The sequence below is a fragment of the Coptis chinensis genome, chromosome 6, assembly GCF_015680905.1.
Source record: "Coptis chinensis isolate HL-2020 chromosome 6, ASM1568090v1, whole genome shotgun sequence".
NCBI lineage: Eukaryota > Viridiplantae > Streptophyta > Magnoliopsida > Ranunculales > Ranunculaceae > Coptis > Coptis chinensis.
The window spans coordinates 97,597,736-97,623,375 of NC_141461.1; the positions used below are offsets into that span (position 1 = coordinate 97,597,736).

Consider the following 25,640-nt stretch of genomic DNA (forward strand, 5'->3'; position numbering starts at 1 on the left):
AATTCATATCTTCTGAGAAAGTATGTATTAGACACCGCTTTCGATTGAGACGAGGTAATTTAGAGCTTCGCCCAGTAGAGACTCCTATGGATTCGAACGACAAACTCCAGTCGGATGTTGGAGAGATGTATGCCGATATCGAGGGATACCGTAGATTGGTGGGAAAGCTGATCTATGCTACTATTACTCGCCCCGATATCTCCTTTGCAGTTAGTGTAGTATCTCAGTATATGCATGCACCACGGATTCCTCACTACCAGGTAGTTATTCGTATTCTGAGGTATTTGAAAGGTTCTCCTGGTCGTGGATTGGTCTATCGTTCTAATGGAAATTTTGATGTTGTTGGATATTCAGGATGTCGATTATGCGGGGATCGGTTCGGATAGACGCGTTCCACCGGGTATTGTACTTTTCTTTGTGGAAATTTGGTGACATGGAAGAGTAAAAAGCAAATAGTCAGGTCAAAGTCTAGTCGCAGAGGTGAGTATAGAGCTATGGCTCAAGGACCGTGAGTTAATGTGGATTAAGTAATCGCTACATGAGTTAGGTTTCGAGGTACGACTCACCGATCCCTCTTCATCAGGACAATCGGGGAAGCCATTCATATCGCTTCTAATCCAAGATTTCATGAGAGAACTAAGCACATAGAGGTAGATTGTCATTATGTCGGACATAAGGTTGAAACAAAGGAGATAAGTACTTTTATGTGGCTTCTCGAGATCGGTTAGTCGATATCTTCACCAAACCGTGGATTCGGCCCGGTTGAAGTTATATTGGTAACAAGTTGGGCATGGCGATATCTATGCTCCGGCTTGAAGCGGGGTGTTGAAGTATGTAGTGTCGGTCTCACACATTCTATAAGTATGAGACCGTACCTTATTTAGCTTGTTGCTATTTAGGTTATTCCATCTCTAGTATAAATATATGCATTGTAGGTTAGGGTAAATAGACTCTAAACCCTACCTTCTTCTTGTGCCTCCATCCTTTCTTCTTCTTTTTCTTCTACACACTCAATCCCTTTAACCTAACAAGCTAACCACCATATGTATCTCCTAGCATAAATAACAGGGCTCGCAGTAACCTACAGATTTGAATGAGTTGACTATGTGCAGAATCCCCATCTCCGCTTCTGCTTCGGCTTCTCCTAGAGGTCCCCTCTTCTCTGCTTTTTCTAGGTCCTTTCCTCACTGAGGACCATGGGCCAACAACTTCAGATACAAAGCATGATTCTTCCAAGACGTGCGAGGCGCCCCCAGCATTCCAACGGGAAATACTTGAACATAAAAGTAGATTTCCGTTCTTCCTGTTCCCGCGGAAGACGTATGCTCGGTTGAAGCTGGATTTAGAAAGGGATAAAGGATCAGCAGCGGTGCATATATTCTATTTTAAGGTATAAATAAGTTGGGTACCTAAGACAGATGCGCCTTGATCTGAAAAATGAAATTCATTGCATACAACAAAGTAAGGGGGTGCCAACTTACACAATGATACTACGTGTTTGGCTCCCTTCACCTTTTTAAATTATAATAGTAAATCCTAAAAGTTGCGCTTCTTGAAAGCGAAAAGAGATCTCGGATCAAGGGCGTTGGTCCATTTAGTGGATCCTCCTCCAAAAAACAAGATCATATTGAGCAGCAACTTCGAGGGAGATAGTATTGGGACATGCTATTACCTATGTATGGTGACGGGTGTCATGCCAGAGTCTGTCCGGGTGGGCTCAACCTAAAGCAAGAGAAGAGAGTTAGCTTTCAGCTGAGTGAGCCCGAACAGGAGCGGACGCACACTGATCAGAGCAAGTTTAGCTGGCCCAATGGCACAGACACCTACTAGGATGAGGCATAGCGGGAATTGAACCCACATCTCGTTGAGCTGCTCCAGCAAGCACCCTTTTAGGAAGCTCAATTTGTAGGACCAGGGAGAACACTCGTAGGCGTGCAGGCGTTTTAATAGTGCGCTCTAACTTGAGTAAGTGCCAGCCAGGCAAAAGGGTTAGCTTGAAGTGGTGGTTTAGCCAAAGGAAGAACGTGCTACAGTTGGATTCAGCACGCTCTTAGAATAGCTGTTCCAATCCGAACGCCTATCCCAGCTTATCCACTACATCTACATAAGGAATAGTCTAGTCCAATATTTGTTGTCCTTCAGCAACAATGGTGCCGGATCCCGGAACTTCAAATACAAAGCAAGAATCTTTCAAAAGGCATATGGAGCCCTCCCATCCCACTATCTAGAGAGTTAAGTCCATCTCTTCCTTCTTCGGCCTCTCTTTAGTTTGGCCAAGGGCTCATAAATTAGCCGCCAACCTTATTTTTTATAATATATTATGCGATCTCCAACTCAACCTCTGATAGGGCGGGGGACAGTTCACAAGCTTGGTATTTAAGTCAGTCTCAGGTTGAAGTTCGATCCTTCACCCCGGAAATGTGGTTTAAAATCTACTAGGATATGAGTTCTCTTGCCTTTGGGCTGCTGCCCTCTTCCACCAAATCCTTAACCTCTTCCATCGGTTGGAGATAGGGGTTCCCAGTTGTTTTAGTACTTATCATCTATTTGATCTCACCTGCCCGGCATGTCATAACTCTTCCGTTGTGAACTCCGTTTCACTCGTTCGTTCAGTCGCAAACTTGTCCCCTTCCTTTCCAGGATTCCTAAAGCCGTTTGCTGAAGTAAACCCCAATCAGTCGCATTATTTGAGCGCTGTTGAAGGAATAATCGCCTAACGACTTGAGAAAACCGCGGATCATCAATGAGGCCCAATGGATTCTCAATGACGTCCAATGGGGTATGGGGGTAAATTTTTTGAAGGGGAGCCTCTTCCTCCTACAGTCAAAACTCTCGCATTGGCTACTATGGTCGGTGCTATCCTCTATTATTGAATGAGACCGCTATACCTGATGTTAATCATATTCTAGAAAAGTTTAGAGACAGGTGTAACCTAATGTTAATCATATTCTAGAAAAGTTTAGAGACAGATAGTTACACGGAGATATAAGATAATGGAAAGTGATAATGTTAATCATATTTTAGTTTTAGTTTTATTTAATTTTGTATATTTTGTGCTATGCACAACCCTCTTAATAAAGATCACTTATAAAAATAAAAAAAAAGTGAAATAAGCCTTATCCTATCATATCTTGATTTTCGTATCTTATTCTTGCTTATGATCAAGTGGTCCCAAGCTACCAAAGTGCATTTCTTTTCCTTCGCTCGTAGGGGAAATACTTCACACTGGAATCTGGTCTGTCTATCTTACATCGGTTCTTCCATCTCGTTCATACCCAGCGAAAAAAAAGCTTCAATTCACAACCTAGATAGCTAACGCTACCTTGCCTGAAGACATAGGATTGCCATAGAAGTCACATGCCGAGCAAGTTCTTGCCTCCTCTTCCTCTACCTATCTCGGGTAAGTTACTGTTGGAAACTTGAATGAAATTGTGTCCTCATAGGTTTGAACTAGGGGTGGGCAATGGGCTGGGTCGGGCTAGCCCGACCTTAAATATTTAACGACCTTAAACATTTAAAGCACTTCAGATATTAAGGTCAGTCGGTAGGCCTAAAAAATCAGCAGATAGAATTCGGTCACCGGGTCACAAGTCTAAATCACAAGCCGTAACCCTATCCTAAGCCCTCTTTAAAAGTTTTAGGGCCGGGCCTATACATTTTCTTCTTTTTACTACATCAATTTTAAAACTCATTTATATTACAAAATGTACAAAGATCTACAGACTTAAAGTCCCACCAATCTAGTAATAATCCTAATGCAACTTAAAAAATTAAATTTGGTTGAGGAATTGAGACTTCTTGGTTCTTGCGGAATCATGTTTGTGCCTTTCACACACTAAACTTAAACTTATATATCATTTGCAGGAACCCTATGCTTTGCCTCAGGGAAGCCTACAAAGGTGTGGTCATACTGGGGGAGGGCCGGAGTTACTAGTGGCAGTACTTGTTTACCTACATATAGCTCCATTTTTCTTTTTATTGTTGATCAGAACCAATTATCTTTTCTATTCATTGTTTATGTTTCTCCCTTAGGGTAAGAACAATGCAAGCTACATAGTCTTATTGGTTTTGTCATTATTGGAGTGGTCTTCTGTCTTTTTGAAAGAGAATTTCCCCTGTTTGAAAGAGAATGACCCTATAACTTTGCAAGTGTTTAAAAATGTGAGAGACTTGAGTGTTGTTTCTCTTTCTTTTATTTTTTCGTTTTTAAAAGGTTTAGCCAAAAACTTACCTATAAAATGTTTCCTAGAATACACATAGAAGAGGTACGTGGGATATATATAGGGAAACTTGTCCTCAAATAATTTCCAGGTCTTTCCTCGTTTCAACGGCTCTTGACAAACCATGCAAGATTAAACTCAAAAAACCATTTCAACTCTCAAATTACCAATGGAGGGAAGCCTGCTCCCCAAGAAACCTGTCTTCACTGCTTCACCACCAACCTCAAATCTGAGTTTTTATTCTAGATCCAAGAACATACATGTGTGTTCCCATTGGATTAGAGAAGTTCTCGAAGAGAAGGAATTGTGCATTGAGAATATCTATACCGACAAGAACGGGTCGGATATGATGACCAAAGTTTTACCGAAAGGTAAGTTTGATATTTGTTGTGCTACCGCTGAAATGGTAACACACTCCTCCTGTTGATTCGGTAATATTTGGAGTACCCCCCTCATGGCTCGAGAGGGGGAGATTGTTAGGTGTGAGTCCCTCACCATGTGGCATGAAGAAGTACTGTTCGTGTGAAGAAGTCAGAGCGCGCGCGCGCTTAGATTGGCCTTGCCCAAGGCGCGCCTGCGCTCTTACTTGGAAAATGAAGATAGTTTTTTTCAGCCTCTCACAAAACGTGTCTGCTGGAAGTTTGGGAAAACTAGAAATATGCGCGCTTAAGTTGGCCTTGCTCAGAGCACGCTTGCGCTCATGCTTATTCATACCAGGTTTTGATATTTCGCCAGAATATCGAGAATGTGTTTTTACACTGATATTTCACCCCAATATAAATAGAAGAATTTTGGGTTTTGGAAAACCAAGTCTTGAATAGAAACCCAATTTTGGGGGCAACCAAAATTGAGAGGAAACCCTTGCAAAGAAAAAAAACTTGTAAGGAGAGAAGAGAGATCTAGTAAGTTTGGAGAGACTTGAGAGGAGTGATTGTAATCTTCCTTCCCATACTTATAAAAAGATTTGCTCTTGTGGAAGTAGGTATCATTGGCTAAACCACGTTACATCTTGTCTTTTCATTGTGGTAAGTTACTCTATATTACTATTGCTTGTTTGTGATAGTTATATCCATAGTTTAGGTTGTGCTTGTTGGTTGTAGTTAAAGTTTAGATTTTTTATTGGAATAGTAGATTGTCTAAGTACAAACTATTTTAGTGGGGATCGATTGGTATCGTTTCGCCAACAAATCTTCCTAATGAAATTGGAACTGTTTCTTTTTTGTTTGCTCATTACTGTTGTGGTTCTAGTATACATCGATCCATACTAGAAGGGGCCTCTTTTAGGATTTTGCATAGGGCCCCAAATTGTCTTGAGACAGCCCTGTATGTGACCTAATGGGCAGCCAAACTTCTAATGCGAGAACCACATATATTGGCAGAGGTTGGCCAGGCTAACGTTGGATGTAATAAAGTTTGTACCTATCTGTTTTAGAAATTGCTAACTAGAATTTTCTAGAGCAGTATATGGATGATGAGAAGATTTTGAATGTGGTGAGCCTAGACAAAGATTTGGATGGCTTCAATATTCGAAATCTCGCCTTGGGTTGGGTTGGGGAAGGGAGTCATTGTTTGTCCCCTGCACCCCAAAGGGATTCATTGAATTGTTACTGCCAATGTGGAATCATGGGAAGAATGCGGTGGTTATTGGGACTTGGGAGAAGTAATATTTCTAGGTTGTCTACATCTTTGCTTTTACAGGCACAAGTTTTCTTTCTATTGTTCTGTCATTCTTTTTTTGTATACGTTTTTTCGTCTAGCTAAAACAAAAAGAGTCAAAAGGGTAATGTTGGCTGTCAGGCAGAAGCACCATGCCACTGTCACCCCTGCTTCACCTTCTTTCCTTCATTTTATGTTCATTCCTAGCTTATTTTTCATTTGATAAGGTATTAGAGACCTAGAGTCCTATGAGTTTAAAAATGAAATAAGTACTAAGTTGCTATTTTCTGTCAGAAGACGACGGGTGATCGTTGCATCCACTGGTAAAGAAATTCGGGCCCATTCCTTCCATAAAAGACTTAGGCGTACTTCCAGCATCGCAAACGAGGACTTTCCTGTTGTTACCCCAAAAATACTGTTAGGTAGATCCCTACCAGTTTCAGTTCATCAAATGACAATCTGACATTCTATAATACATTGTGGCAGAAAGCACAGTCCCACATAGAAATAAGTCCATTTGCTGGGAAAGCGGCTACGGAATACAAAATGTTTTACATCCCAAATACAATGTATTGCTAAGTAATCAACCACCGACTTTATTACTTGCTAGTATTAATGTATGATCTCAACAATGCTGACAACGTTAATATATTAACACAACACTAATCATTAAATGGATTTTACCAAGGGGGGAGTTGTCAGGGTGATCCACCAAATGGTAAAACATTGCTCTATATTCTAGAAATCTTTGTAGAAATGTGCTTGTCCTCTACGAGATTCTGATTAAAGATTTAAACAAGAGTTTCAGGCTTTTGACTTTGAGACAATTATATATAGAACCACTTGCACAAACACAAAACAATGTTCTCACTCTTCAAAACCCAACAAGTCCTTCTAGCTCTTGCATATCTCAAAATTCATAGACTAGCTCCAATCCAAACTACCATAATAACTCAAAAGGCAGAGGTGATCCTTAATCACAATAACACAATGATCACAACACTAAAACGGCTAACTTCTGTGACATATCATCCTTAGTCATATTTCTTCAATTAAGTTGTCAAGGGGCAGTAGCTCAGAGAGTGGCTGCCTAATTAGGAAGTACTCCTTGATGTTGCTCTCGGTAATACATTGAAAGTTTAAATACAGCTATATGCAACGTACTTAGGTCCTATTAACACTTGTATCAACATAGAATTTTTTTTCACAAACGATACAATGTACTATGCCCGATTTCACAAAAATAGCAATCTGTTAGGTTCCGTCAGTTAAGTGATGATGTGTCATTGTTTTTTCATTTTCGTTTTATTTGTATTTTCCACTAGGCATACCACCTCAGCATTGCTACCACCTCAGCATTTCCACCTCAGCATTTTTGACCAACTCGGAATTTTTAACCACCTCAGCTTCGCACCCTCTAAAACACAAAACCTTCTCTAATTCGAAACAATTTAATCCCCTACATTTGTGCATTTCCCACTCTTTCTCATTTCTCAAATTAGGGTTCAAAATCAAACTTGTGCATTTATTAATCAAAATCAAATTTGTGATTAGGGTTCAAAATCAAATGTCTTCTTCAAAGTGTGCTTCAACTTCTTCTCCAAATTCTTCTCCAAATTCTTCATATTTGAACGTCATACACTTGTTTTTGTGGACATCCTGCGATCATGAAAGTTTCTAGGAGTGTCAAAAATCTAGGGAGAAAATATATTGGTTGTCCCTATTTTCACGGTCCCAATCATTGTGGTTATTTTTTATTTAATTTTGAAATTGAAGAACATGAGTTGCGAAGGGTGAATAAATTGTTGAAAGATGAGAACTTGAACTGAAAATGGAATTGGGTGAGTTGAAGAAGAAGTTTAAGGAGTTGAAGAAGAACCATCGAAGATCGATCGAAGAAGAGCTTCTTCTTCTTTTATTATTGTTGTGTATTTGTTACTTGTTGTGTTTCAAAATTTCTTGTAAGCTACTGAAGAATGTGTAATGTGAATTTGGAATGTTAATTAAATTTCTTGTAAGCTATTGAAGAATGTGTAATGTGAATTTGGTAATGTTAATTAAATTTCTTGTTGTGTATTTTGCTTGGTTGGATTTTTGTCTGAATTTGGGTTTTCTGATTTGTGCATTATAGTTGCATTTAGAGTGCACGTTGATTTCAACTGAATTTTTTGTGCATTTAGAGTGCACCTGAATTCTTTTGCATTTGGACTGCAATGTTACCTACATTAGGACATAACATACACAAGTGCAATAACAAACAATTTAAGTACAAGAAACAATTGAATTTAAGTCTTAACTGCACGAAACAATAGCATTTGGATTGCAAGACATAGGATTTCTGACATGAACATGAACAAAAAAACAATAGCGTCTGACAGAAAAAACCAAAACAAAATTACATAAGACCAAAATCCTTCCAATCATTTCTGACTACCCCCATTATTATTGGTCTTAGACCTAGTCTGACTTGCCACTGGTGCACATGATGACCTAGTAGCAACTCTTCCTGCTGCCATTGGTTTAAATTCCAAATCCTTTGTTGCAGCTTCTATTTTTGTTGGGCTTCCCACTTTCTGTGACCTAGTAGCAACTCTTCCTGCTGCCACTAGTTTAACTTCCAAATCCTTTGTTGTAGCTTCTATTTTTGTTGGGCTTCCCACTTTCTGTGACCTAGTAGCAACTCTTCCTGCGCCGCCAATCGGGTTTAACTTCCAAATCCTTTGTTGCGGTAGCCGGTTTTGTTATTCTGATGCTTGATTCTTGTTGTGGCGGCTTGATTCTTGTTGCGATGGCAGTTCTTGTTGCGGCAGCTTCAGTTCTTGTTGCAGTAGCAGTTCTTGTTGCAGTAGCTTCAATTCTTGTTGCAGTAGCAGTTCTTGTTGCAGCAGCAGTTCTTGTTGCAGAAGCTTCAGTTCTTGTTGCAGCAGCTTTAGTTTTTGTTGGGCTTGAAACTTTCTGTGACCTAGTAGCAACTCTTCCTGCTGCCACTGGTGGTCTAACTCCCAAATCCTTTGTTGCAGCAGCTTCAGTTCTTGTTGCAGCTTCAGTTTTTGTTGGGCTTCCCACTTTCTGTGACCTAGTAGCAACTCTTCTTGTTCGGCCGGTTCTTGTTTGCCTTCCCACTTTTCGGTGACCTAGTAGCAACTCCCAAATTCTTTGTTGCGGCTTTAGTTCTTGTTGGGCTTCCCACTTTCTTTGAAGTTTTCGTAGATCCATCCTTCTTTGGTGGTACACCATAATCATTCAAACTAATAGGTTCACCTCTCAGAAATTTGTTTGAATATAACCAATTCAATTTAAAAATAAACTTAAATGGTAACCAATTCAATTGAAAGTTAGCAAAATAACTAACTAACCATGACATAAGATTCTCCACTGGTAGGGGATACGAATACACCAAAACCTTGTGGTATTTTGTCTTTTTGGTGTGTTTCATCAATTGGGGCTCTCTGAGCCTAAGAAATATTTATACAATCATACACAAAAATGAATCAAACACAACATACACAAAAATGAATTTATACAATCATACACAAAAAAATTACTTACGGTAGGGTGTTGTTTGATTGGTTATTTTTCTTTTCCTTTTGATTTCCTATTAGTCCTCCCTCTTGCATTGGCATTGGCATTGCTAGTAGCATTAGCAGCAATATTGGAATTGGCACCCTCTGAAGCATGGGCATTGGCAGCAACACCCTCACCAGCATTGGCAGCAACACCCTCACCAGCATTGGCAGCAACACCCTCACCAACATTGGCAGCAACACCCTCACCAACATTCTCAACTCCATTTCCATCCTCACCAGCATTCTCAACCCCATTTCCATCCTCAGCAACAATGTCTACCTGAAACAATGATGTAGAAACAAAATAACAATTTACCTTCATGCAGAAACAATGATGCATTAACAAAATAACAACAGTTTATAATAATTCATGCAGAAACAACAGTTTACCTTCTCTGGACATGTCCTCTTGTTATGCCCAGCTTTCTTGCATAGTGTACAATACATGATTCTTCCCTTTCTGCTTACTTGTGAGCCAACTCCTACTTCATGTACCTATTTCCTTCTTGCTTTCTTGGGCTTTCCAGGCATTCTTCTTAGTGTTGGAGGTAAGAACTTCTGACAATTTGTTTTAGGCCATAACATTTCCCCATTCAATGGCTGCAAGTAGAAGTCATATATTTTCAAGTTTGTTTCTTTCTTGAACCAATGAGCAACATACTTATCAGGGTTTTCATGAAGGTGATATATGGCTGAAACTGCATGAGAGCAAGGTATTCGACAAGTTCCACCCCTACACGAGCATGACTTCTCCTTCACATTTACTACAAACCCTTTACATGAATCAGGTACTGCACTAGTGTTACTACTCTTCACCTCATACTTGGAGTCACCAATATAATGTGCTCTCCAAAACCTTGAATGTACTTTGCTCTTCTCTAGTTTCTCTCTAGCTTTGGGACAAAGATCATCACTCCACTTCTCCATTAATTCCCTCTTCTTCTGACACCTAAGTGCTTGATTGATTCTTATGTCTTCTAGCATATCAATGATGGACTTTCTTCTTGCATCAAGTATGACACCATTAAAAGTTTCACACATATTATTTTCCACTGAATCACTTGAAGATCTAAAATCAAAAAAGGCCCTACACCAATACTGTGGGTCTTGCTTCATGAGTGTATCATATGCAGGTGGTGAGGCTTTCTTCAACTCATCAGTGACAATATCCCATTCTTGTGGAGTCCTACTCTTGGCCATTCTCCAGAACAAATTCTTCAACTGAGTTCCACTATGAAGCTTTCTAAAGTTGGCATAGATATGCCGGCACAACATCGTGCTCAACCAATGGTAACAACAATTCAATTGCTTGAATGAGTCCCTTCTGTTGATCAGTGATCAATGTCAACCCGATCCATCACCAATTCCAAGATCTTCTATCAGCAGTTGTAAAAACCAAATCCAATTTTCCTTGTTTTCCACACTAACAACAGCCCAAGCTATTGGGAACATTTGATTGTTCCCATCTCTCCCAACAATGTGTGTAAGAAGCTCCCTTTACAAAAGCTTTTCAAAAGCTCCATCAAGCCCTATTACATGCCCGCATGATCCCCGCCTTCCACCCTCTTTTAAGTGCAGCAAAACAAACATAAAACCCTTTAAACCTACCTTCATCCACAGCTATCTTGCAAGTAGTTCTGGGTTGGACTTGTACACTTGACTCCATAGTCGAGTTTACCATAAAGGGTTTTAAAGATCCTTCAACTTCCTCCATTGCTTTTCTCTTTGCCCTTAAGCACTGCATTTTTGTGACTTCAATACCAAACTTGTGCATCACCTGCTTTTGGAACTCTCTAAGTGTCCATTTGGGATTTGTAGTGATCCTGTCAAAGTAATGCTTAGCTAACCATGCAGCATTTATAGCTGTAATTTTCACAGACCTTGAACATTCATGCTTAGATTTCAAACTCTTAATTTGAAAACTTTTTTCACACTGCATCCAAGTAGCCCACAATCTCCAATCACAACCCTTACACACAGCTTCCAATAACTTAGTACCACTCCTAGGGAACCTTATGTCATACCCATGAGTCACAGCATAAGCTTTCAACAATTCCTTAAGCTCTTCTTTAGACCCAAACTTCATCCCAATAACAGGTTCAACCTGAAACAAATCACAACCAAGAGGCAAGCTAGGAAACCTAGAATTAACTCTTTTAATCCCACCTTCTTCATCATCGGTTATAGGTCATCATAATCGATTCACTAGCATAATCACTATCATTTTCTATAAAACCGGTAGTAACACCAAGCTCGGTTGGTTGGTTCCCATCGGTTTTGCATTAGCCTCAACATTATCTGCTTCTATATGATCATGCTCGGTTGGTTGGTTCCCATCGGTTTCCAGATTAGCCTCAACTTCAACTTCTATATCACCCCAGTTGAACCTTTCTCCTTTCTTCTTACATTTGTCTTAACTGAATTCTCTTTTCCTAAATTCAATTCTCTTTTTCCTAACCTCTATCGGTTCCACATCAACATCATCATCACTAATATGATCCAAGCTAGCAATATCGAGTCTTCACTATCACTCTCTTATGAATCCCTCCTTTAATTTATCTTCACGAGAATCCTCATCAATAGCATCTTCCTCGGAATCCTCATCAACAACATTTTCTTGAATCCTCATCAATAGCATCTAACACATAATTTCCACCCCACTGACATGTTGTATGACACCATGTGTCTTTCCCTCTGAAGCATAGCATTGGTATCATTGTCGGACTCAATCAACCTAAGTCCGACTCTAAAGTCTTCCATGGCATGCAATAATACATTTTAAAATAATTTATGTACCCCAAACTATTGACCACATTACAAAGCCCGAGAAAATGTGTACAATTCCAATTTCAAATCATAACAATACTCCATTTTTCCATTTTTATAATGCATAATGGGGTATTATTGAGAACTCCCCATGGTGTATTTCTAACACATAATTAGTCAACGACGATAAAATGAATGCATTGAGTTAATAAAATGAATGAAGAACTAATTTTAAACAGACAATCAGTTAAATCAACTTACTTGGTCAAGGAAAATGTGTTACTTCTTCACCCGAGTCTTCAATTTCGTTTGGTTATTAATCAATTTTACCAATTCCAACGAATATCATGTTTTTTAGGGCAAATTTTCAATTTAGGGTTTTCTTCATCAGATAGACATTGAGGGGATTAAATTGTTTCGAATTGGAGAAGGTTTTGTGTTTTAGAGGTCACGTGTTTTAGAGGGTGCGAAGCTGAGGTGGTTAAAAATTCCGAGTTGGTCAAAAATCTTTGAGGTGGAAATCTTTGAGGTGGTAGAAATCTTGAGGTGGTATGCCTAGTGGAAAATACAAATAAAACGAAAATGAAAAACAATGACACATCATCACTTAACCGGACGGAACCTAACAGTTGCTATTTTTGTGAAATCGGGCATAGTACATTGTATCGTTTGTGAAAAAAAAAATTCTATGTTGATACAAGTGTTAATAGGACCTAAGTACGTTGCATATAGCTGTATTTAAACCTACATTGAATGACTGCCTGAGCTTACATAAAAGGAAAAAAGATATTAATAGCATAAACATAGGAACAACCTTAAGTAGAAAAAAGTGTTAACGATGTTTCGTCCAAGAGGGCATCAACACTCACTTGATTGCCTAATTGTAGTCTACTTGTGAGAATAACCATGAAGCAGAACATCTCGGATCAAAGGTATCGGTGGATTCAAATCTCTTGAATTCTCTCTAATATAATCAATCACTAGTTTAGTTTAGTTTAGCTTAACATTAGTAATTAACAATCTCTACAACCACCAATCATGTCCTTATTCACAATATAACTAAAAATGGAATGATATCCTACTCATGCATCCTTGACTCATTGAGGGATAATTAGGTTTTGATATTGCGTAGTTTTGGTCAACGACATCCATCATCATCCATAATCTCATCCCACATACCATTCTCAGCAATAAAAACAATGCGTATGTGTCACTAATAACCTCCTTCAAGTCACTGGGAGAAGCTCCTCCTTGCATTATAGGTATTAATAATAATTAAGCATCTCAATGAAGAACAAAAAAATTGAATGCAGATGAATGTAGAAAATGGTGCTCCTGGATTTCCACTCTTCTCAAAAGTGCCAATATCTCTGTTATTATCAACGGTGGTCCATGTGGTTTCTTTGAGATTGGTAGAGGTCTCAAGCAGGGGGATCCCCTTTCCCCCATCCTCTTTGATATAGCGGAAGATGTCCTCAGTAGAGCATTGAATGTGTTATTTCACTCTGGCAAGATAAAGCATATGGCAGCAGCGGGCAAGTGCCCTAGCCCCACCCACATTTTGTTCACGGATGACGTTTTCATATTCGCTAATGGAGGCATACGGGGTCTTCGGCTTCTTAAAAAGTTGCTTAACAGCTATGAGCAGTCTGCCGGCCAATATTTCAACCAGTCAAAAAGAAAGTTGTTCCTTGGTGCTATGAATAGGGACAAGAAAGCTAAAGTTATGGATCTTTTTGATATCTCGAAGGTTCTCTCCACGAGAAATACAGGCTCCGCTTTTAAAGGTAGAATAACTCGAGTTAGTAACTCTTGGTGGACAAAGTGAAGAGAAGAGCAAGTGGTCAAGGGGAAGAATGCTTTCTTTTCAGGCGGGGTGGTTGTGGCCCAATCAATTCTCAATAGTCTCCGGTGTATAACATGTCCGTATACAAATGGCCCTCAAAGTGTATCAAAGACTGTGAAGCAGCTATACGGAATTTTGTTTGGTCGGGAGATCCCACAGTTAGGAAAGGTATTACTCTTAAATGGAAAATGGTTTGCAAACCTGTAACGCCCATATTTTTAAAATACGTTTTTATCTATTTATTAATTAATTAATGTAATTATTTATTTTCAAAATTCGCTGAATTGGACTCGGGACATGTGGGTCTGGTTTTTGGGCCCGAGTCTGTGTTGGGCTTGGGTTTCGAACCCAAGTATATAAACACATTTTTATAGAGAATAGGGTTTTTAAGATAATAAAAATAATGAAAATGGAGGCGGAGATGAAAGCTGGATTGCTGGAGGGTGGAGCGCGACGATTCGGACTCGGAGGAATTCGTAGGAGCTGATAATACAGGTGAGTAGCTATTTTGCTATTTCACCGGATTTATGGTTTTCCGTGTATCGGAGTATACCGACTAAGGTTTCGGCCTATTAATACTGTTAATTATACTGTTGTATTGGACTTCGTGCCATTTGTTTTATTAAACCTTGTTAAATTTCGGATTTGTAATTAAACTGTCGAACTGGGAACTGTGGTTTTGGATGAGCTGTTCAAGCTCTGAAGAAACATTAATGGCGGCACCAAGAAATCGCCGATACAATACTATATAAACTGTTGATGGAGGCCCAAGTAAAATCGCTCAGTTTAAAATCGCCAGTAATAGTTTATGCAACTGTCATTGTTGGTTTTCGTTTTTTTTATTGTGGATGATGGGGTTGAAGTGTTGTGGTATATTGGGTTGTGTAGTGCGAGATGTCGGGGCAGGGAAGCTTGGAGAAAGCTTGAGCCGTCGTTAATGGCGTTACTGCCATTACTGTGATACTGGGGTGGGGCGATTTTTGTAGTTTGAATTGTTTTGGTTGTGTTTTGGAATGTTGTGTTGGTTGTCGATTGAAGGGGGTGTGTTGGAGTGTGTGGGGACTGTTGAAAGGTGGCGGAAGCCATTAATGGCGGCAGTAAAATCTTTTAGATCTAGTTTTGGGTGAGGTTTGGAGTGTATGATTTGGGGTTTTTGTTTTAACTAATGTTGTTTGGTTTTGGATTTGGGTTAAAATCGATATGATGGAGAGGAGAGTGGTGGCCGGAAAATTCGGTGGCTGCTGGTGGTGGTAGCTAGAGAAGATGAACAGTAACTGTTGACCGAATTGGGCTTGGGCCTGGGCTTTGCCTTTTGGTTTTTGTCTTGGGCCGATTTCTTTTAGTGGCTAGGCCGAAATTTCAATGGTGGTTGGGCCGAAATTTCAGTTTTAGTTTTTGGGGCCGAAAACTTAGTTGTTTTGTATGGGCCAGTTCTAATATTAGTCTATGGGCCCGTTTTATTTGTTTTGATTGGGCGGTTTCGGTTTAATTTTTGGGCGAACTTCGGTTGTGTTTAGGCGGTTTTTTAATATTGCTTGGGGCCAGTCCATAGGACTTAAAATAGATCTATTTGGGTTTTTCAACTTTTAGACTTTCGGGTTCTAAGTTTTGGGCTTGGCCAGTTGGGTCCGAACCATGACCTTAGCCATGAGCCCATGAACCATGCACATTGACCTTAGCCATGAACCATGGCTATGACCCTGAACCTGTCGAACATGGAAACGACAGTTTGACTTTGACCGTGACATTTGGACTTTGACTTTGACCATGACATGTTGACTTTGACCAAGATAGGTTGAGTTTGACTTTGACATTGATGTGTTGACTTTGACAGTTGACCGTTGACCATTGACTTTGACCGTTGACTGTGGAATGTTGACTTTTCCAGTTTTTTCACACATTTAAGAATATGGACAAATATAGTAATAAAATATTGTCGATATTGTATAACTTGGTTGGTCATTATCTAATTTAGATTTGACGTGAGTAGTATGTAAAGTATATATATATTGGGCTTTGATTGTGGACTGTGGACTGTCTAATTGTGCTACGTTTTATGTTGTATGTTGTATGGACAAATCAACTGTTAAAATGCTGTGGAAGCTAGTATAAATTTGGTTAGTCATTATCTAAGAAAGATTTGACATTGATGTTGTGTATTTTTGACACGTGACGATATTGAGATATTAGGAGACATTATATTCCTAATACGCTATAATAAAAATATATGCGATACGTTGAAGCAATTGTGACATTATATGATATGTTGGGATATATATATATTAATGCAATAGTTTTTGGAGAAATAAATGTGTAAACGCTCCATTATTATATATGTGAGATGCTACTATGAGGTAGTATAGTATTGGTGAATATTTGCCCACGGGAGTGTGGTGTAGTGCAATAATATATTGGCACGTGAAAGAATGAAAGTGGTTATAAGGTATTATTGAGATATTTCTATATATTGTGGCTTAGTGCAATAATATATTGGCACGTGAAAGAATGAAAGTGGTTATGAGATATAATTGAGATATTTCTAAATATTATGGCTTAGTGCAATAAAGTAATTGACCTGCACGTGATATAGTAGAATTTTGTTATGAGTCATTAATGTATGACACTTGAATAAATTACGTAACGAAAATCCTAGAACCTAGCTACCACAACTCATGTGATCTGCCTACGTGTAGGGGTGGCCCTTCCGGGCGTTTGATGAATCTGAATGGCCTTCGGTAAAGTAATGTGATTGGCCCTCCGGCGTTTGATAAAATTTGAATGGCCCTTCCGGGCGTAGTCGAATAGTGGCTTGATTATTCCTGGCTCGAAAAATAGAGCGATGATGTATAATATTTTATGCCGAATAGTGGCAGTACTTACATAGATTTGGCTTCCGTGTGAGGATTACCTGGTGTGCGGCATCTCGCTCAGGGTAGTTACGCACGGAATGGTTCATTATGTAAGGGGAGGCATGTGGATGTACATGTTTGGCGTTGGGTAGCGATTGTGGTAGCCAGGAAAACTAGGTAAGACATAGATACGACGTGATTTTAGGGACACGCAAATAAAGCCTTAAATAATATAATTATGGTAATATGCTTGGTTGGTTATTTGTTTAGTTCGAACCTAAGGCGCCTCGATGGAGGAACTACATGCCTTATTTATGATGCGTATAGTTTGTTGTGTGGTTAGTGGGAAGTTAAGGCACCTCGGTGGAGGAACTACCTGCCTTAATTATTATACTTAATGATGTTGTAGTAGTTGTTGAAAGTTAAGGCGCCTCGGTGGAGGAACTAACTGCCGTATGGATTGTGTATATATTTGTATAAGTATATGTTGTATTTAAGAGCTACTCACACCAGCATTTTATAATGCTGACCCGATTTGTATGTTTGCTTATCGGGTGTGTTCATTCAATGAACATAGTTGATAAGTTTTGACAGGTTTAGTGTTGAAGAAGAGTGGTTGCTACTTGTGGTTTGCGTTCGCGTTGCATTTCAAGATAGGTTTTGTTTTCCTTTGAGGTGATATAGATTTTCAGTTGAGACAATGTTATCTGTATTGTCATTTGAAATTTTTAATAAAGAGTTATTGGAAAGAGATTTGTAACCTAATCTTATTTGTAAATTTTTGTAATAAAGAGGACTTTTGTTTAAGTTAAAATTTTATTGGTTTTTAATTATCCGCATATTTAAACTGTTTATGGGTTTTTGGAAGTGGAGAGTGCGTCGCACCTCGGAGATCGAAGAGTCGGGGACAAATAATGTTTTTCCGAATTCTGTCGAAATCCGGGGCGTGACAAAACCTCTCAAGGAAGGAGGGCTAGGGCTCAGGAAACTTTGCAAGCTGAATCTAGCCCTACTCATGAAACTTGCTTGGATTTTTTTCACTGGGAAAAGTGAATGGAGCTTGTATATCCAGGCTAAATTCACCATGGTTTCAAGAGAATGGCTTTCTTATTTCAAAAGTTCCTCAATATGGCCTGGTATTAGATGGGCCCTTAGAGAGATGTCCCCGCATCTGGGGTGGATTGTGGGTCAGGGACAGGGAATTAGGCTGTGGCAGGAGAATTGGGCTGGAATTTCTCTAGTAGATCAGGTTCAAGGCATCAACTGGAAGCACCTCAAAGCTAAGGTATTCGACATCATTTCTGTGGGCGATTGGTCTATCCCTGATCAAGTGAAGCAATTCTTTGCAAGAGGCGATATTGATCTTAATTTGTTACCGCCACCTACGGGAGAAAATGAAGATGTTAGAATCGGAAACCGCTGAAAGATGGCGATTCAACGTAAAAAGAGGCATTTGAGGCCGTTAGGAGCAAGGAACAAGCTGTGGGGTGGCACCGTATGGTCTGGAATAAATACTTGCACCCTAAGACCGCAAGTACCATTTGGAAGTTTATTCACAAGGCTGTCCCTACTGATGATAGGGTCAGGAAGAAAGGAATTCACATGGTATCGAGATGTCGTCTTTGCAAACAAGAAGAGGAGACAGCCAGCCATATCCTATGGGATTGCCCTATCGCTAAGGAGTTATGGGCTTGGCCATTTGGAGTCCACAAGGTAAAGCCAGCCATAAGTCTTCAAGGTATCCTTGCTGCCCCCCGAACTCTTATCCCAATCAGGAAAGAATTATGGAATTCTGCAGCTGCCCACTTGATGTCTCAAATTTGGAAGACGAGGAATCGCATATTCTTCGAGGACAGGAAGCTAAGCAAGTCGCACATCAAAAATGAAGTCATAAAGGGAGTTTCGGCTTCGGGTAATGTAGCTTCAGGTTACATGTTCAACATTCCAGATGACTTAGCCGTGATGCATGCCTTCAAAATTAAGGGGAGACCGCGTCCAAGCCGCATACAAGAGGTAAGTTGGATTCCTCCAAGAATTGGGTACTATGAAAGTGAACACCGATGGCTCCTCCATCGGGAATCCAGGGATTGGTGGCGCGGGCATTGTCTTTCGAAACCATGAGGCCCAAGTACTAGGCGTTCAAGCCTACGGTCTGGGGGTTACCACCAATTTTGACACGGAGTGTTTTGCAATTGTCTTAGCAGCGGAAGTAGTAATTGGCAAGGGATGGTTACACTTATGGATTGAGAGCGATTCAACCACAGCGATTAAGGCGTTTAGTGGAGGCAACATGACATGGTTTCTTAAAGCTCGTTGGGTTAGAGCAACACAAAAGCTTGTGCACTGGCGCCTGTCCCATACCTTCCGGGAGGCCAACTTTGGCGCCGATGCTGTTGCAAAGAGAGGATCTTCTCTGATCCAGGACGAGACTCTTTGGAGCTCGACCAGACCGAGTTACATCAAGGCCATCGAAAACCCATATAGGCCTTATTACCGGTTTAGCTAGGCTAGATGCATTAACTTAGTCTCTCTTTAGCTGTATTCCTTCTCTCAATGTAACATTCTTTTTATAAGTAATAAAATATCCCTACTTGCATGCATGCAAAAAAAAAAAATGTTCTAAGAAGAACTCTTAGAGAAAACAAATATTGTAATCAATGATAGACACATGTTTGCTTTTGTTTACACTTATTGTTCTATTAGGCAAACCACAATGAAGATCGACTAAGAGAATTACGATTATCTATTTCAGATTATGGACACACCAACACATGTTCAATTATACCTGCACTTCCGACAAGTAGGTAGTTAAGGTCAATCAACTGTTCTAAGGGTTTTGGAGTTTAGTGATTAGCATAGTTAGGATGCCTGAGATTCATAGGACATAATATATCCGCTACCGAGACGATCAGCTAACTTATGTGCAATATATATAGAAAAATAAAATAAAGAAGAGACTCAACCATCAAATATTTAGTTTCTAAAGACTTGCATACGATTGTCATAAGCTAAATTGATTGAGATCCACGACCAAAATACAATCCAAAAACTTACACACTTACAACAGATAAATGCTTTGTATAGTACTAATAAAAACATTTAAGAAGAAAATAAAAGAGAAGAGAAAGACATGAACAAAAGTTAGCATGACATTCAAACTCATGAAATGCAAAAGGCAACTAAAAAAACAAAATAGGGGAACAAGAATTCCATAAACATATAAATCCTTTCCTCAAGAGTAAAGCAACTAAAACTTCAGTTGTAGAAGCAAGTACGTAGTTGAATGGATACAATATATTGATCTTGTCCATTTATTTATATTAGGGATGTATAATGCGTTGCATACATTAGAAAAACAACAACAATTAAGTTCACTCATCCAAAATAGAAGACCCTTTGAGAATTTAACTAATTATTATAAGATAATTATGAATTTCCTAAAAAATCATATGAAAACTCATACCTTGCTAGATTTAAAGGGATATTGTCATCTAAGAGAGGTCGAGTAGGTGTGAACGCATAGAAATCCTAAGCAAAATCAATTGAAATTCCCCTGCTCTTGAAAGAAAAATTGCTTATAACTCAAAAAATGAATTTTTTTTAGTACGAACAATATGCAATGGTGATAAGGTTACAAGTAGCAATGCAGTGTGGTTACTAAGAGTTATTAATGCACATGAAGATGTTGTCACAATTTTGTGTTAGCATGTTTTTATTTCTGAATGAGAAGTTAAGAACTGAGCTCATTTTGTCTAATCTACTTATGTATACGTATACTACTTTTACTTGAATAGGTTGTGGGATGAAATTAAGAAGACGACCTCTCCGCTATGAAAGATTTTATATTCAGTGTTCAAAACAAAGTAAATGATCTGATGTTCTCTTCTCCAAGTATGCCAGATGACCAGCCAAATATCGACAATATAAAAGAGTACGCACATTTCTTCTTATAAACCCTACATATCTGTTTAGCATGCCTTTTGGTTGGACTTATTTGGCAGTCCTTGACTCCATGCAGATTGAATTCATGCTAGAAACTATATTGGATATCAAGAACAACAATAGATGGGCTAAACAGGATCCCTGCTCATTGATTTTTTTTCACTTTCATGCGATATGAATTTATACAACGATGTTTTCTTTTAATGACTAGAATTTTTGGAACCCAAGTTTGTGGTTGTCAAGATCTTGTGAAAATATAAGTTGTACTTGGTTGGCACATGAGCCTAAGCTAGAGCATTTTGTTGGTTTTTTTTATTACGTTTTACTATGGATCAGTGAAATATTTTGATTACTAAAGTTTACTATTTTACTTGGTTGGTGTGGGCGTTTACAACATTTTATTGTTTTTCATTATGTTTCGTTGTGTGGATGAATGTAAGAATTTAATTGCTAGAGTTTGCTAGAGTTATAGATCAATGGAAACACTCAAGTGATACATTGTGGAGTAAAAAAAGTACAGGTACAACAGGTACGTGTAGCAGTACATGTGGCCCACATATAAAAGGGCAAGAGAAACCATTTTTTTTTTTATACGATGAAAATTCATTAGTAACGGATACAAAATTGTTAGCAAAAGAAACTCATAGTGACACTTATATCCGTTACTGATGGAGGATAAATTTTTTTGGTAACTATTACTAATATATTCTGACAGTTACATATCCGTTACTGAAATTAATTTTAGTGACACTTTATAACCGTTAGTAAAGTTTCTAACAGATATTAGGTGTTACTAAAATCTGTTACTAATATTTGTCATGAAATTGTGTCAACGCAAGATAATCGTTACTAATATTTATTGTAACAGATGTAAATCCGTTACAAATAGACTGATATGGTGTAAGTTCAAAATCAAAAGAGAGACGATGAGAACTAACTTTGGAAGAGCTAATGAACACTGATTAAGGAATCGAGTTCAACGATTATTGGAAACCCTAATGACCCAAGTGAAATGGAGTCGTGGGAGATCGAGCATTTTTTTTTGTAGTGCATGTACCTGGACTTGTTTCGGAACTTGGGAGGGAGACCAAAGCGTGGGCTTTGTTTCTAAGTAGTTTTATTTAGTGGGCTCTTGAAGTGGCAGGCCGAGAAATACTTGGTCTTCAATGACTGTCACATAAAATCGGGTAATATGTAACTATTTTTGTAGACTAGTCACAAATAATACTCCACACATGTACCCTTTCCTGTGAAAAACCATTTGTCATGCTTCGAGAGACGACATCCACAAAAATTCTATAAAAAGTCACAAAAACCCTTTTCGATCTGTACTAGTGAGTGCAACATATAGATTTTTAGTTATAAAATCTGATAATAACATTGTTGATGCTAACACTATGCTTGTTGAGGCTTGATTGTGTTCGTCTCCATGGAAAATTAGTGGTACCCATTGGGGCGCGCCCAACCCAAGTAGCCTCAATTAGGCCTTATAAACTCAACAACTCTTTGGTTTTTTTTTTTTTTTTTTTTTTTTTTTCGATGTGGGACTAAGTGTTTTTCACACTCATTTCTCAACCATTTCATCTCAAGTAGTGGGTTAACTTGAGAGACAAATTACTCATTCATTTCTTAATGGATTTGTGCAAATCCAAGTTCCATGTGTTTAGTATACTTTGAACTTTCAATTGCACATCCATTTTTCTAACAATATGTAGGGGAATATCAAGCATCCTCTACAACCAAGATTATTGCCTTCGCTTGCCACAATTGTACTGTTGATTACTCGAATGAAAGTTATTTGATGCCTTCTTATGAACCGTTATCTTCTTATGAACTGCTTACTTACTGCTTCCGCTTACTATGTACAATTGTGATCTGATTACTGTTTACTCAAACACCACTAGCTCGCACTGCTCACTCAAATAACAGGGTTTACTTGGGACAAGTTAAGCCAAGCTACCGCGGGACACACTACATCCAAAGCGTGTCCGCGTGACACTCACGCCTCTTTGATGTATTTGATCATGATCTTGTCTCAACTCTCAAGATGGCCACAAATATGAATGACTAGTTTTTAAACCAAGAAGTCACGTCAAGTCTTGGGTGACTCCTTAGATCCCTAGTTCTAAATTTAACACACCGTTAACAACCTTCCTAAAATTTTGAAGTAATGGGGGAATCCCATCAAAAGATTGTAACTAAGCATGTCAGTTTTTGGGGTGCACACTTCACCCCCTTGATTTCAACCTCAAAACAAAACACCCATTTTTTTGCTCTTTTTTTTTTTTTTTTTTTAAAACACATATATTATAAATTACTTAACTAAAACCAGGTACAATGTTCAAATCCACCATACCAGGTGGTAGAGGATCCTTGAAATGTTTATGGAGAGCCCACTGAGCAAGCTCATGTGCCTCTGCATTATAGTTTTTACTGATCCATTTAAAATTACAAGATAAAAAAAACTCCTAGCTATCACCAAAATATTGTCCCTAATAGGCAGCATTCTCTATTCTACTAAAACATCTTCAGTAGTGGATTGTAGAGTCTTAATAACATTCCTACTATCTCCCTCTACCAAAATGTGAGCAAATCCTTTACTCTGAGCAAGTCTGACTGCCATCTCCGTGGCTACTAGTTCGGCTTCTTCTGGATCCTTCGCTTTGAATCTCCTGAAGTTAGCTCCTATTGGATTCCCGATACTATCCCATGCCATCACTCCTGCTCTAGTTAAACCTTTGTCCCTATGAAAAGCAGCATCGAAATGAATTACAACACATTCATTATAGATAATGGGAAACATGGAAAGAGAGTTAAAAGGTTGTGTTATGCTTTGTGAGTCAGCTTGGAACCCACTTCCCCAGGTTCAGTAGCATAGGCTTTCAAGCAACTGTTCCAGAGCACATTAGTCCTCCATAGAAGGCAATTTCTATCTGCAAGTTTCCCATTAAATATAATGTCATTTATGAGCTCCCAAACCCCTTGCAAGATAAGGCAAGCTAGGATGCATTTTTCTACTAGCCCTTGATCTTGGCTATTGCTTCCCTACAAAAACTCATCAACCCACTCCCGAACTCCAAACAACATGTTATCATCAGTTCTTATACCAAGGTTTGATGCTAACCAATTTCCTCTCATCCAATTGCATTTAAAGAATAAGTGTAAGGGGGTTTCCTCCTTTTCAAATCAGAGAGGGCATAGGAAATCCCCTATATTTGTTCTTTGTTTTAGAACATCTCCAGTAGACAAGGCACCCATGTAAAGCTTCCAGAGAAACAATTGGGTGTGAGCACTAATCTTACATAGTTACAGTATTAAAAGAAGAAGGATGTATACTCCATTTGTCAACATGAAGTATATTGTATGCAGATTTAACACTGAACTTGCCATCTTTTGTTGGATTCCAACAGACATTATCTTGTCCATCACGGAAGGTCGATAATGGACTGCGGAGGATGAGATAGCTAATCTCTAGAGGGAACAAGGTTTCCACAAGATTGGTGTTCCATCCTGATCTATCCTCAAGCATGAGGTTAGATACCTTCAAATTGTCCAACTCAGTGGAGAAAGGAACATGATCCAAAAGCAAGATTGGTTTTTTATTGAGTAGAAGCCAAGGTTGATATAGGGCACTAATGTTTTCCCCATAGCCAATACCCCAGATCAGGTGTTCAGCCATATTAACATAGGCTTTGTGAACCCCCTTTCGAAATAAGAAGAGAGGTGGGGTTGCTCCTTGAAATCTATCCGATTATTGCCATATATAGCTTTTAAAGGATCTAGTCCGGATAGAGGTTTGATCATGTGTAGATTTCCATGCCAATTTGGATAACATTTCCATGCATATTCATGTCTCTAGCTTTTTGAAGCCTAGACCTCCCCCACTTCTTAGGTTTGCATAGTTTTCCTCATCAATGGTGTGGAAGCTTTTTGCGGTCCGGTTATGTCATGCCACCAAAGTCTCTACATGCTTTGTCCAACTTATTACAAGTAGAGATAGGTAATAAGTAAGTAGACATAGCATAAATATGGGTAGCTTGGGCATTTGCTTGGATGAGAGTGGCTATTCTGCTTGGGGATGAGAACCTTTGCTCTCCATCCTCTAATCTTCCCATGAATCTTGTCCACCAAGTAATCAAAAGGTCTCGATTTCTTTTTTGTAATCATGATAGGGACACCCAGTATTTGTCTTTAGGGTCAAAAAGTTTCATTTTTCGAACCTTTTGGGGGAATCATCGATGCTTGTGGTGAACATTCCTCTTTGCAAAACAAAATTTGGACTTGTCCAAATTTACTTCATGTCCAGAGATATTGCAGTATGCATCCAAGAAGTGCTTGAGCTTACCACTCTCTTCTAAGCTAGCTTTAGCAAAGAGGATAAGGTCATCAGCATAAAGAAGATGTGAAATAGAGAGAGAGAGAGTTCCTTCTAATCTTAATGCCATGTATCTCATCCCTAGCCTCAGCCTTTGCAATCATCCTTGAGAGGCCTTCAGACACTAGAATAAACAAGTATGGGGATAAAGGATCCCCTTGTCTAATTAAGGCCTCTTTTAGGAAACAATTGCTCCAAAGGTGAGCCATTGAGAAGAACTCTGAAGGAGACAGTGGAGAGACATTGGGAAATCAAAGTTCTCCAATTCTGACTAAAACCCAGTTTGCCAAAAATCTTGTCAATGAAAGACCATTCAACCCTATCGTAAGCTTTTGCCATGTCCATCTTGAGAGCAATAAAACCGGCCTTGGTTTTCATATGCTTCATATGATGAAAGATTTCATAAGCAAGACCAATATT

The 25,640-nt window shown here is 39.0% G+C and overlaps 1 protein-coding gene and 1 long non-coding RNA gene across 2 annotated transcripts; one reads left to right on the plus strand and one right to left on the minus strand.

Moving 5' to 3' along the window:
* The first annotated feature begins 2,133 nt into the window (after positions 1-2,133).
* On the plus strand, positions 2,134-4,069 carry LOC147495911 (uncharacterized). The gene is made up of 2 exons (XR_015199342.1): positions 2,134-3,400; positions 3,865-4,069. It is a non-coding gene; the product is annotated as an uncharacterized LOC147495911 (long non-coding RNA).
* Positions 4,070-9,937: 5,868 nt separating this feature from the next.
* LOC147495912 (uncharacterized) lies at positions 9,938-10,717 on the minus strand. The gene has a single exon (XM_086568491.1). It carries the CDS (start codon positions 10,715-10,717, stop codon positions 9,938-9,940), a length of 780 nt encoding a protein of 259 aa, XP_086424617.1.
* Between the last annotated feature and the right edge of the window lie 14,923 nt (positions 10,718-25,640).